General features: G+C 39.1%; 4 protein-coding genes across 4 annotated transcripts in view; 3 read left to right on the forward strand and 1 right to left on the reverse strand.

The window, feature by feature from the left end:
- Nucleotides 1-14,074, reverse strand: part of LOC146635172 (neural cell adhesion molecule L1-like) — a 640,298-nt gene that overhangs the window by 117,739 nt on the left and 508,485 nt on the right. The window lies entirely within an intron of this gene.
- Nucleotides 1-14,074, forward strand: part of LOC146635178 (Fc receptor-like protein 5) — a 122,143-nt gene that overhangs the window by 30,153 nt on the left and 77,916 nt on the right. The gene's annotated exons all lie outside the window — the stretch shown is intronic.
- LOC146635177 (high affinity immunoglobulin gamma Fc receptor I-like) overlaps nucleotides 1-14,074 on the forward strand; it is a 112,891-nt gene that overhangs the window by 30,153 nt on the left and 68,664 nt on the right. The window lies entirely within an intron of this gene.
- On the forward strand, nucleotides 4,926-13,492 carry LOC146635181 (NLR family CARD domain-containing protein 3-like). The gene is made up of 8 exons (XM_085349822.1): nucleotides 4,926-4,999; nucleotides 5,368-5,481; nucleotides 6,143-6,256; nucleotides 7,505-7,617; nucleotides 7,780-9,553; nucleotides 11,069-11,239; nucleotides 12,745-12,918; nucleotides 13,471-13,492. The coding sequence occupies exons 1-8, from the start codon at nucleotides 4,926-4,928 to the stop codon at nucleotides 13,490-13,492; spliced, it is 2,556 nt and encodes an 851-aa protein (XP_085205948.1).

Raw genomic sequence — 14,074 nt, forward strand, 5'->3', positions numbered from 1 at the left:
TTTTGACCCCACGGGATGAGATCTTGCGTGGAGCCCCAGATCGAGGGAGATTATCAGTGGTCTTGTATGTCTTCCATTTTCTGATGATTGCTCCCACAGTTGATTTTTTCACACCAAGCTGCTTGCCTATTGTAGATTCACTCTTCCCAGTCTGGTGCAGGTCTACAATACTTTTCCTGGTGTCCTTCGAAAGCTCTTTGGTCTTGGCCATGGCGGAGTTTGGAGTCTGACTGTTTGAGGCTGTGGACAGGTGTCTTTTATACAGATGATGAGTTCAAACAGGTGCCATTCATACAGGTAATGAGTGGGGGACAGAAAAGCTTCTTACAGAAGACGTTACAGGTCTGTGAGAGCTAGAGATTTTCCTTGTTTGAGGTGACCAAATACTTATTTTCCACCCTGATTTACGAATAAATTCTTTACAAATCCTACCATGTGGATTCATGGATTTTTTTTTCACATTCTGTCTCTCACAGTTGAAGTGTACCTCTGGTGCAAATTACTGACCTCTGTCATCATTTTAAGTGGGGGAACTTGCACAATCGGTGGCTGACTAAATACTTTTTTGCCCGACTGTATGTGCTTAAACTCAAATTTGTAAATTCAAAACACAGATTCCTCTGTCCTCTCAAATTTCAGGCCTATTTCAAAGCTTCCCTTTCTATTTAAAATTTTGGAAACTATTGTATTTGTTCAGCTGCAATCTTTTGTAAATGGACACAATGTTCTTAAGAGGTTTCAGTCTGGTTTTAAAGCTCTTCACAGCCCTGAAACTGCACTTTTAAAAGTTCTTAACAATCTTTATTAGCCACTGACTCAGGAGACTCAGCGGTGCTTTTGCTTTTGGATCTGACAGCTGCCTTTGATATTGTTGATCACAGCATCTTGATCTCATGACTGGAGCATTGCGGCATCAAGCTCATTCCATTAGAGTGGTACAAGTCATACCTATCTGACAGGACTTCCTCTGTGAGCTTTGGAGATCTAGTTGTGGTGTCCCCCAGGGATACTGGGGCCAAATTTATTCTCTATTTATATGCTGTCTCTAGGTCAAATTTTTAGCAAATATAACATTTGTTGCCAGTGACACTCAGATCTATCTTTAACTGAAGAGAAGCTCCAGCACCTCTCATGTTAACCTGCAAAGTCCTGAGCCTTTTATTAAATTGCATGCCAAAAATTTGGGGGTTATATTTGACAGCAATTTCACCTTGGAAAAACAGATTGGCTCAGTTGTACAGTGTTTTTTTTTTAACTGAGGCTTTTATCAGGAGATGACCAGGGGAAGGACATTGCAGGTCACAATGTCCTTCCCCTGGTCATCACAGATCACCTCCCACACATTAGACACAAAACAGTCCTTAATAACCTCATCGCTCTCCTCTGACCATCTCTGCACTGTGCGGTTGATTTGTGGCTCTCAGCGCACTAAGGGTTTGTACACAGGGACAAGGTGCACCAGGCTGTGATCGGATCTTCCCAGAGGTGGATGTGATGAAATGTATGCCTCCTTTGTGCTGGCTTAATACAGTAAGTCCAATGTTTTATTGTCTCTGGTGGGGCATGACACATACAGGGTGAAGGTGGGCAGTGTGGAGTCCAGAGATGCATGATTTTAGTCCCCTGATATTAGAAAAAGGGTTCTCAGAGATTGCAATTGCAGTCTGCTGTTAGCTCGTCCATATTATTAGGGAGCAATCACACATTTCCCATGATTACAGAAGGGAGAGATGGTGTGTTTTGTCTCCCTTTTGGGTGACGACGCTCCTTCCCGGCACGACACCTCGTCTATTTCTCCTGATCTCGCTAGGGATGTCGGGTCTTTGAATTGAATGGGTGTCTTTGAATTAAATTTACCAAATAAAGTTATAATAAAGTTCCATTTAATTGTCTGGGTAACCGCAAATTATGACAAACCAGTACTTTTGATTTCTGTACCTTAGTAGCCACAATGGGCTTGCAATTGGCTTTAACACACACACATAAATATATGCAAGTATGGTTATAGGCATATATATATTTGTGTTACAGTTAACATTTTCTATCATAACAGACACATTGCAGTGTGATTATAGGTATATTTTACAATAGTTTTATTAAATGAATCTTAAAAAGGATGCACCACTATCTTTGTCCAAATTGCCTACGGGTGATCGTGGCTCAAGAGTTGGCAGTTTGTCTTGTAATCGGAAGGTTGCCGGTTCGAGCCACGGCTCCGACAGTCTCGGTCGTTGTGTCCTTGGGCAAGACACTTCACCCGTTGCCTACTGGTGGTGGTCAGAGGGCCCGGTGGCGCCAGTGTCCGGCAGCCTCGCCTCTGTCAGTGCGCCCCAGGGCAGCTGTGGCTACAATGCAGCTTGCCATCACCTGTGTGTGAATGTGTGAGTGAATGGGTGGATGACTGGATGTGTAAAGTGCTTTGGGGTCCCTAGGGACTAATAAAGCACTGTACAAATACAGGCCATTTACCATTTAATGAAGAAATCTTCAGAAGAAGGGGACAGGCTTTACTTGCTGCCAAGACTGATCACATTCACATTAAAGAACTGTGACATTGAGACATCAAAGTAAGACTGTTTCAGCTGCAAGACCAGCCAACATCTGTCATTTACTGATTCCTTGGGACTGAAGTAAACAAAACAAAACATAATTACATATTGCATATGTCCTGTGTTTTACTCCAAGAGTTCACTTATTTGTTTCATCTCATTTCTCTTTTAATCCGTTAATCTGTTTTACCCTTATCATACAGCATTTTAGCATCACATTCTATTTTGCCTGGTCTAAAGGTTAAATGCACTGTAAGAGGCTTTAAATCAAACAGAAACAGTTGTTCTGTGACACACACACACACACACACACACACACGACCTTTATGTAAATACAAGTTTTAAATAACAGCAATCCCAAAATAAATATTGAAAACTTTCCAAATGACAAAGTGCTCAGTGAGAGCTTCACTCTTTCACTCTCCCTCTCATTTCATTTTTTTTCTTAAGTTGCTGATTTAAAAAAAAAAAAAAAAACATTACTAACATATTAGAAACCCCCTGAATAGTCGTGTAACAGATCAAAGACACAACTATTAGTCATCTCTGACACACAACCAGAAAACATGTCTTGACTGGAATGCAGTTCAGCAGGTTTTGCTTTAGTCAGAAAAACGTCAGCTAAAGATTCTACAACACATTTTAACACAAATGTATACTTAGACTCTATCTAGAGCCACAAAGCTACACAGACATAATGTCAATATAGCGAGATATATAGCTATTTATTTTCAGTTGGATTTTATTTTATTTTATTTAATAAAACAATAGTAAAACACTATCGATGGAGGTCTGAGGACTGTGATTGAAAATAAATTGAGTTCAACTGACTGGTGTGTAGGTTGTGGAGCAGGGAAATTATTTTACTGCTATTGTTAAATAATCATCATCATTACTAGTGCATTAATAATATAATCTGCAGCATTGATATTGTATTCAGAGGTTTAAACAGTGTGTGTGTCTTTTAGAAAGACTAAGTTGCAGTTGACAGGAAGTTGCAGAGAGTTTGCAGGACTGAAACCGAAAGTTATTCTGAGCAGGTTAGACGAGGCTATTTGAATTACTAGGTTATTCAAATTGTCTGTTATACTTTTATATTCTTTTACTAAGCTCTTAGTAGAGGTTCTTGATTAAAACATTTATTCAACATAGTACATGTAGTTTCAGTTAGGTTATTACACATAAGGATGAGCCTCTGGTCTGGTAAAAGGTCAGAAGTGCAACGGGTGAGATGAGAGAACATTTAAGGTCGACACACACACACACACACACACACACACACACACACACACACACACACACACACACACACACACACTCAGTTAGAGAGAATCATTTATAGGTGGAAGTTTAATCATGTTTTGCTTGGGGTTGCAAAAGAGCAGTTTGTCGCAGAACTGCTGCTGAGGTGCCAAGATGACAAGCGAGCATCCGGCAGTGACAGGAAGTACCGGCCATGAAGATAGAAGACAACGTTCCTTTAAACTGTGTTAAAAGTCATTGTGGTTTTGATTTGACGTATGTATGTATTCTGTCTGTGACGTATGAAGGGGCGTCGTTAATTCAAACCCTGATGCTATAAAAATCTGTGTATGCTTTGATTAAGTCGAAGATTAATTCCTGTCTGCATACAGAATGGTCTTCCCACGCGTGTATTCATTAAAATCAATTGTTTGACCAAGATCTTCTGGACCTGGTTGTTTGTACTCTCCTTCCTCAATTATGTGAACCTTAACAAGGTCTATGTCTATGTTTGGATTATATTCATGTTTGTGGCTTTTAAGCAAATACATAATACTTCAAAAGGCCAATCTGTGTCTCACACCAGGAATGTAGTCATACAACTTCCTTTGGAGAAGGGAGGGACTGCTCTCTTTGGGTAACAAGGAAACAAAGTATTTGAAACAAAGTCCGGACTCTGTTTTTACAAAGCAGGAGGACGAAAACAAGGTGAGTTTTTTTGTGCATTAATGTGTTGTCAGAATGATTGGTTCCTGAATGGAAATAAGATATGAGTGTTTCTCAAGTTTGAACAAAAGCTCTAAAAGCTCTTTTGGTCCATTTTGGTACTTGAGTTTGTGACACTAAAAATAAATATGACACAAAAAATTAACTTTTGGTCAAATTGATGGACAGGACATCGTCATTCTTTTTCTGCCTCTCTGCTGTCTCTATGCAATGGAGGGTCTACTGGGTTTATTGTAGACTTGAATGTGTGTATCTCTGTTTGTTTATTTCTGTGTTGTATTTCCTGTTCTGCAAGTCATGGGTTTCTATATTTCTATGTTGAGGATTTTTGTCCCACACTCGCAGTCAGTGTTGCTGATTTTGCTCAAACTCTCTAAAGGTGTGAAGGAGTTTCCAGCATCCAGCAGTATGTCCATGAAGAATGATAATTCTCGAGATTATCCTCCTCTCTTCAGTCATGAACCTATCCACTCAGGCACAAAGTAAGATACTGTTTCTGTGAGTTCTACTTCAGTAGATCCAATGATAAAAATTTTTATATTACACATTTAGTATTTTACCAGTTTATTTCAAGGATTTGTGATTCCAGATGAATGAAAAAAAACTGTTCCAAAAAAACAAACAAAAAAACCCTAAAAGAAAACCAAACTAAAAAAATATTAACTAGGGATTCAAAATCAGTTTAAAAAAATGACCCTGTTTCCAGCTCCTGATATAACTAGCACAGTAGTTTTGAGAACATCCAGTGCTTCAGCTTCATGAATCTGACAGAGAAAGAAGCTGCCTAATGGCCAACAACACAAAGATATAGAGCAACAACATGTGCTTGATTCTGTGTTTGTGTTTCCAGACATCAGCAATACAGAACAGAGTTTCCAGGATCCAGCTCCATGTCCATGAAGAGTGACAACTCTAGAAATTATCCTCCATTCTTCAGTCATGAACCTGGAACCTCAGGCACAACGTAAGAGTTTGCTTCTGCAGTAAACTGAACTGAAGATGATTTTGGATTTTACGGTCTTTCATATTATTTTAAAGGGGTTTGTGGGAGTGGAGTCACTGAATTATCATTAACCCCCTCAGGAGCAGGTTAAGTTTGAAATTATGAATCAGTATATATAAAATGACTGCTTTTGTAAGAAGTATTGCTCTTGAAATTAAAGACACCGTTCTCTAATGATCAAGGTCCTCCACTTCTGTCCTCCATGATTATTTTCAGAATAGGTTAAATTTTATTAACATATCAGCTGGTTTCAAGTCACTCTGAATAAAACTCTTAACCATCTCACAGCTTCACTTAAGTTTTTATGTTTGTTTTCCCACACTTCTACTCACACAGTAGCTGTGTTGCTCTTAGTCTTTACTATGTGTTTTGCCTGTTTTTTTTTCTTTTTTTGTCCTTGAAATTTTGTAATTTTTTCTTCCCTTGTAAAATAACTGTTTTCATAGAGTACACTTATATAGCAACCCAAAACCATTTACGTGAACATGCTGGTACAGTAGTTTTGAGAACATCCAGTGCTTCGCCCCTATGAAATTGACACTAAGAGAGAAGCTTCTTAATGGCCAACAGAAGGAACATGCACATCAACAGTGGTGTCGTCATTCCATGTTTTTATTTCCAGACGTCAGCAACGGAATGGAGAGTTTCCAGGATCCAGCTCCATGTCCATGAAGAGTGACAACTCTAGAAATGATCCTCCATTCTTCAGTCATGAACCTGGAACCTCAGGCAAAATGTAAGAGACTGCTTCTGCAGTAAACTAAACTGAAGAGGAGTTCAGATTTTATAGTCTTTAATATTTATTTTACATGGTGTCAGCTCTTCCTATTACAATGCATAGTGGTATTTTTCTGCAGGTAATTTGTGTAGCAATTTAAATAAAAAAGTATCGATAATGGCTCATTTCCTAAGACAATCTTCAAGTGTTTTTTTTCCAAAACACACTTTCTGTAGGAGTATTCACTGACTATGTCTTTTGGTGTTGAGTAATATAGCTTCGTTTTTAGCCGACTTCACAGTATGGTCTCTTCACCAGTCTCTCCTGTACTTTTCTGCCCAGTCTTTCAGATGTTTTGTTACTCCCCATTTATGAATAAAGATTCTTCCATTAAATGTAATAAATTTAAATGAAAACTAAATATACAATTTTTTAAAGATCTATGTAAAATGTTCTGTGATTTGGGGAAGAAAAGGCTATAATTTATACTAGCTTGTTTCTAGTCTTTGTATTTGCAAGTTTCAACCAGCTCACATATTCATATAAAGTTGTTTTTTTCAGCTCAATTTCCACTGACACAGCAATTGTGTTGCTGTCATTCTGCATTATGTTTCAACCTCCTAATATTTTTCCTATGAACTTTTGTAGTTTTATCTTCCTTCATACTCCATTCCCTACACCACACCTTTCATGTGAATGAGTTTGTAACATCGACTGAAGAACCCTGATTTAGCATAGCAACTTGGTTAGCCAGCTTTGCATGAGTACTCATTGTGCTTACCAATGTAAGGATTAGCGAATGCAGGCGAAGGAAAGATATCTTCAATTTATAATAGAATAAAACTATACAGAAATCAAAACTAATGAAAATCAACTAAAGATTCAAAGTGATTTAAAAGAATAGTCCTAGGTACTTCAAACATCAAGTAAAATACTATTTGTCCAGAACTGAGCTGGTGGTCAGATCTCACCACAAAGAATTATTTTTTTGCCTTTTTTTTAACTAATTAATTTCACATTTGCCTCAAAGTTTATATTATTTCTGCAATTGGCAAAAAAAAAAAAAAAGTGATTTCCACAATAAACTACAACAAACCTTCTGGAGTTCAAAGATGAGAAGAAATTAAACATACTTAGGGAAACAGACTAGGTGTACAGTGAGAGAAATAAAGATTTTTCTGGAAGCCAGTGCCACTAATAAACTTAGATATTTCTTTACTTTACTGCTTTTATTCGGTCAGAATAAATGGTTCTTGGTGTCCACAGAGAAAGAAAAAGGGCAGAGTTGCTGCCCTACTGTGCTTCGTGTCATGAAGTCCTGAAGGATTCATCAAGAAACTCCTCATGTCCCCAGTGTGGAGAAAGGTCCAGAATCAGAGGTAATCTGCAGACAGCCAGTCAGAGAAGCTGTGTACAAAGAAAGACCTGACATCTTTCTGCTAATGAACTCATTTTTGGAAAACTGGACTCCCTATTGTTTTGCTAAGACATTAAAGAGTTTTCTTGCTCTTTATTTTTCTTGTTTTTCTCACTGTCAACAGATCTGCGTCTGCAGAAAGTTTCTGATGCACTAAAGGTCAATCTGAGGAGAAGATGTGAACGAGTAACTGAAGGACCTGAAAAATCAGGAAGTGGAACCCTCCTCCACAGGATCTACACTGAGCTCTATATCATAGAGGGACAGAATAAAGAATTTTGCTTCCAACATGAGGTGTGGCAGGTGGAAAGCACCTGTAAGAAGATCCCCTGTGAAACACCAATCAGCTGCCAGGACATATTTAAAACCTTTCCTGACCAACAGAGACCCATCAGAGTGGTTCTGACATATGGTGTTGCTGGCATTGGAAAAACCTTCTTGGTGCAGAAGTTCACTCTGGACTGGGCAGAGGGCTTAGAAAACCAACACATCAGTGTGGTGGTTCTGCTTTCATTCAGAGAGCTGAACTTGGTCAGAGATGAGCAGTACAGTCTCCTGGAGCTGATCCATGATTTCTATCCAACATTACAGAGCGTCACAGCAGAGAAGCTCACTGTGTGTAATCTTTTGTTCATCTTTGATGGCCTGGATGAAAGCAGACTTTTGTTAAATTTCAACAACAGGAAGCTTGTGTCTGATGTCACACAGAAGTCAACCATCAGTGAGCTGCTGACAAATCTCATCGAGGGGAATCTGCTTCCCTCTGCTCTCATCTGGATAACTTCCCGACCCGCAGCAGCCAGTCAGATTCCTCCTAAATGTGTTGACAGGATGACAGAAGTTCGAGGCTTCACTGATACTCAGAAGGAGGAGTACTTCAGGAGAAGATTCAGAGATGAAGCATTCTCCAGCAGAATTATCTCCCACTTGAAAACATCCAGGAGCCTTTACATCATGTGTGGAATCCCAGTTTACTGCTGGATCACTGCTACAGTTCTGGAGCACATGTTGACTACAGAGGAGAGAGCAGAGCTGCCCAAGACCCTGACTGACATGTACTCACACTTCCTGCTGGTTCAGACAAAGAAAAAGCACAAGTACCATACGGGGAAAGAGATGAGACGAATAGAGCTCAGCAGTGCTGACAGGGAGGTTCTTCTGAAGCTGGGGAAGCTAGCATTTGAACATCTGCAGAAAAAGAACATCCTGTTCTACCAAGAAGACTTGGAGCAGTGTGGTCTGGGTGTGACAGAGGCCTCGGTGTACTCAGGAGTTTGTACAGAGATCTTCAAAAGAGAGTCTGTGATCTTCCAGAAACCAGTTTACTGCTTTGTTCATCTGAGTGTTCAGGAGTTTCTGGCTGCAGTCTACATGTTCCACTGTTACACCAACAGGAAGACAGAGGTGCTGCAGGACTTCCTGAGTGAGGACATCTCATCTCTGGAAGATTTTCTGATAAGAGCCATGGAGAAATTCTTCCTAATAGAGAACGGCCACCTGGAACTGTTTATTCGCTTCCTTCATGGCCTCTCCTTGAAGTCCAACCAGAGACTCTTAAGAGGTTTGCTGGGTCAGACAAAGAGCAGTCCACAAACCATCCAGAGAGTCATCAACAACCTGAAGGAGATTAAAACTTATGACAAGTGTCCTAACAGAACTATCAACATTTTCCACTGTCTAATGGAGATGAATGATCTCTCAGTACACCAGGAGATCCAAGACTTCCTGAAGTCACAGAACAAATCAAAGAAGGAACTATCTGGAATTCAGTGCTCGGGTCTGGCATATATGTTTCTCGTGTCAGATGTTTTGGATGAGTTGGACCTGGTGAACTACAATACATCACAGGAGGGACGGCAAAGACTAATTGCAGCTGTGAAGAACTGCAGAAAGGCTCGGTGAGTCCAGATGTGAATAACATTATAAATCACTGTACATTAGTAGGTTAGTTCTTAAATTATTCTGACTAAAACCTACTTGTTATTCTTATTACACTGTTCCAGTGATTCATCAGAGACATGAGATATCAGTTGTGGGGTGGTACAGAATAACTGTGACATATGACTGTTTTGTAAATACTTGTACAAAAAAAAAAAAACACTTAAAGAATTGCCCGAATTTTAATATAAATAGTAATGTATACTTTCTTTCCTTTCTAAATTTGCACATGGGTTTTTGAACTTCATGATTTATTTTTCCATTTCAAGGTCTAGAAATAGTTCAATAAACACGTTTCTGGTTTTCACCATTAAAAAACTTACTTTTTAACCTCACAGATTTTTTGTTTTTTGTTTGGGATTTTAGGTCCAATATATTAACACTGTCATGGGCCGTGGTGCGCGGGCACGAAAGGATCCAGGCGCAGACTCCGAGCTAACAGAAAGACACTTTATTGAAACAACGAAAGGCGACCCGGGGAAATTAGAGAGCAAAACAGAAACTAAAAACCCGGGGAAACAATGACACGAGGAAGCCGGGATCGGGACGGCGGGGGGCTGCAATAGAAAGGGGAGATGATTACTAGGGAGCCAGGAAGCGGGGAAAACATATCAGGACTGAGTTAGAGTAGGGGCTTACGATAGAACGGGACCGTGGGAGGTCGGGAGGGAAGTGTGGCAGTCCGTGGGGGCAGGAAGTCCGTGGGAATGGCGAGTGGGCCAGGTGAGCACCGCGAGATCCAGTTGAGCCGGAGGACAGGCAGGTAGCAGACGCCGAGTAGAAACCTGGACAGAAGTAGGCAGGTTAAACAAAGTTCCAAGCAGAAGAGAATGCACACTTTTCGTGGAAGTCTGGTTACCACTGTGGGGATGACTAACGGACTGGCGTGGAGCATCCGTCAGCGCCGGATTAAGTGGATCTCCATGTAATCACCGTGATGGAGAGCAGGTGTGCTGGTGATGGCCCAGCCCGGGGGTGTGGCTACCCGAGCATCACGCATTCCACAGACACAGGACCACGGACCATGACAAACACTGTATTTCAAAGTGGAAAAATAAAAAAAAAACTGTCTGTAAGGTCAGACATCTGAGGTTGTGTTGAAAAAAACTGAGTCCACTTAAAGTAAGCTAAATCATTTTTAAGGTAATAAAAAGGAAAAATCAAAAGTAGTCAGAAACATCCAGTTAAACCTTGACCACATAAGGTTAAGGAGTTGGTGCTAGATCACATTACACTGGATAACCACGTGGAAGCCTGACTGGAACCCTTTGTCTGCACATTAAATCAAAATAAAAAATAAAAAATTTGTGGGTCTGACAGAGACTGAGGTAATTAACTTTTTGTGTCAAACAAACACATCAGTGGAAACACTGATGTGAAGAGAAAGTGTCCAGTTGTTTTTTGACGAGTGCATGAAGTAAACATAATGTGACTTTTTCATAATGACATATGTTCTAACACATACGTCAACACAGACTTCATGATGTTTGGCTCTCAGAGAACCACTGTAAAACTCTGACCTCAGCTCTGATGTCCAACCCCTCCCATCTGAGAGAGCTGCACCTGAGTTCAATCAACCTGGAGGATTCAGCAGAGACACTGTTTGCTAGTCTTGGGCAACCAAACTGCAGACTGGAGACACTCAGGTCAGTTAACTGAATCTGTTGTTATTTCTCAAGGTCTTTCAATAGTTTTAACTACAAAGTTCAAACTATACCCATAACTATAAACTATAAAAGCACTTATAATAATGGAAAACCCTACACTAAGGTACAGCAATGTAATAATCTTCACCTCAACATTGCACCAGTAAGTAACCTGGGTCAGTTGGTGTCCTAAGTGGGACAACTGGAAATGTGAAGGGGACAATGTGGGTAAGACAAAGACCAGAGTTTAGAGCAGCTGACTAATAGCCTGCAGGTTGCTGAGTTGAGTGCTGTTGCATAGCTAATGACATTGTAAACTTCCTAAACAGGACAGTGTGCTTTTAAGCACAGTAGGGCTATTCAGCATGGATACTAAGTAAAGAAAATCCCAGGGTAAATGAAGTGATAAAGTTTCGCAACCCTTGCACTTGTTGAAGAACTCAAATTTGGATGCTTCATTCAATCTATTAAATCCACTTTCAGAATCAGATTGATGAAGTGAACATTGATATCACATATATATTTTAATGTTCTTAAAGCATGGATTCTCTATGACATTTTAGGCTGTGCAAACTGTATGTTTTGTTATTATTTTTTATTTGTGCTAAAAAAAATTATCACAATGGGAAAAAACATAATTTAAAACCAGTATGGAGAACTTTTTTGTGTGTTCTTTTTCTTTTGATCTATTTACCAGTTTTATGTTCTAGGAGTCTTGAAATTATTGTGAATCTTGTCAAAAAATGCTATGAGTGGCTGGCAATTCTCTCGCTATGGACAAAACACAAAAGCAATTCTAGCCAATTGGAGTTTGGTTATTTATAATCAGTCTAGAGAGGTGATTGTGCTGCTGAATGTTGCAAGTTGTTGCACTTAGCATTAATCCATTTGCTAAAGTCTGTAAATTAGATGCTTACTTGATTTTGTAAGCTTGTGTAATAAGTCTCTAGAAGCATTTGGTCCATCTGGAAATCAAATGCTTCTACTTGTCAGATTAAAACACAGAGGAGATCGGGCTTTTGCTGTGACTGCTCTGAAACTGTGGAATAAACTACCATTACATATCCCAACCTCCCCAACACGGATACTTTTAAAACACGCCTAAAGATCCATTTTTACTTCTTGGCTTTCAAGTCGGTTTGAGGCTGTCATTATTTTATTCTTATAATTTTCTTATCCTTGACTTTACTTTCTTTTTCAATTTTATCTGATTATTCAGTTGTACAGTACTTTGGTCAACAGTTGTTGTTTTTAAAGTAATATATAAATAAATTTGATTTGATAATAAAAAACAGTATTTAATCCAACATGCAATTAATGTGTTTGGGATGAATAGGTGTTTGGATGGTATGCTGATAACTGGATGATATATGCAGGAGACTGACGTGATGATAATCATGTATTATGTTCAAAAAAACTAATTCATTAGGACATAATAATACTAAGCTTAGAACATCAGATTACATTACCAATTATTTTTTCTACATGTTCTAATCTTTATTCAGATTTGAGAATTGCAGTTTGTCAGAGATCAGCTGTGCTGCTCTGGTCCGGGCTCTGAAGTCCAACCCCCCCTATCTGAAACATGTGGCTCTAATAGGAGACAACCTGCAGGAATCAGGAATGAAACAACTGTGTGATTACCTGGAGAGTCCACATTGTAGACTGGAGACCTTAAGGTCAGTTAACTCCATAACTGAGGAACGAAAAACATTTCTTTAAATTTTGTTTATCAGTGTGACTATCATTCATTCTGAGTCTGCAGAGCAAACAAAGCAAAAGACTAAGGAAAACATGGTGCACATTAAACATTATTCACAGCATTAAGAATCTAATAATGCTGAATTGCACATTTAAAACCTAGGGATCATCAAAATTCAAGCCCGTTCAGATCCCTGTTGGCATGCATTTCACAAGGGCTATGGTTATGTGCTGGAAATGTTATTTGTAACACATTCATAATAGCAAGCTGCTCACTTCTTACTGGACCCACACCTCCCACAAGTTACATAGAGAGACACTGGCTGATCAGTAACAGTTTAACACAAAAAGTGAGTTAATTTCAAAGGCAAATCCTGCTAGTGTCTTTGTATATAGTCCTTTTTAATATTATTTGTTTAGTATTACTTCTTTTTCTGCATCTTTTCTGGACAAGGCTGTCATATAACAAAGGTTTAACATTTCATTTTCTTGCAAGCTTTTCTTGATCCTATCACACTGTGTTCCTACAGGCTGACCTCTACTTTGCTTTAGATGCTGTACTGGGGTGAGTATTGCTCAGATCTTTTAGTGGGATTAATTTATGTATTTTCACTTTCATAGTAATTTTAGGATAACTCTTTTTAATTATAAATATCATTCCAAGGTCTAATATATAATTGATACCTTGCATTAGTGTGGATGTTTTTTTTCTGCACAAAGCTTTCGAAGACTGGTTTTCTTTGATGAATCTATGCAAGATTTCACTATTTGGTGAATATAACTCAAAAGACTCCATTCTCTTCATTAATTGGTAATTGCTTCTATTGGTATTAGTGAGTTTTCAGTCTGCATTGACTGTAGTTGTTTAAATCCTTCTTTTTGGTGTTCTCAAAAATGTTATTTTCAATGATGATGTTTTAAATGCACCCCATCAGTGTGTGAATAAAAATACAGTAAAACTTTTGGTGTCCTTTAAGGAAGTGAAGAGTACGCAACAATCATTTTAAGACAAATCTTTTACTTTTGAACAGATCGAGGCACGCAGTGACGTCTGCAGAGGGATTCTTTAAGTCAAAGACTGACTCTACCCAGACTTCCTGAATCTGTTCCAGAAGGAACAAAGACAGTGTGGCC

Source organism: Diplotaxodon limnothrissa, linkage group LG3, assembly GCF_057381915.1.
Source record: "Diplotaxodon limnothrissa isolate DT_005_m linkage group LG3, D_limnothrissa_male_GT1.1, whole genome shotgun sequence".
NCBI lineage: Eukaryota > Metazoa > Chordata > Actinopteri > Cichliformes > Cichlidae > Diplotaxodon > Diplotaxodon limnothrissa.

Excerpts from the sequence above, each read along its gene's own strand:
- LOC146635181 (XM_085349822.1), top strand. The coding sequence starts at position 4,926 with ATGTCCATGAAGAATGATAATTCTCGAGATTATCCTCCTCTCTTCAGT. Across the intron at positions 5,482-6,142 it reads CCTGGAACCTCAGGCACAAC|ACGTCAGCAACGGAATGGAG; the intron begins GTAAGAGTTTGC and ends TTTTATTTCCAG. Across the intron at positions 6,257-7,504 it reads CCTGGAACCTCAGGCAAAAT|AGAAAGAAAAAGGGCAGAGT; the intron begins GTAAGAGACTGC and ends TGGTGTCCACAG.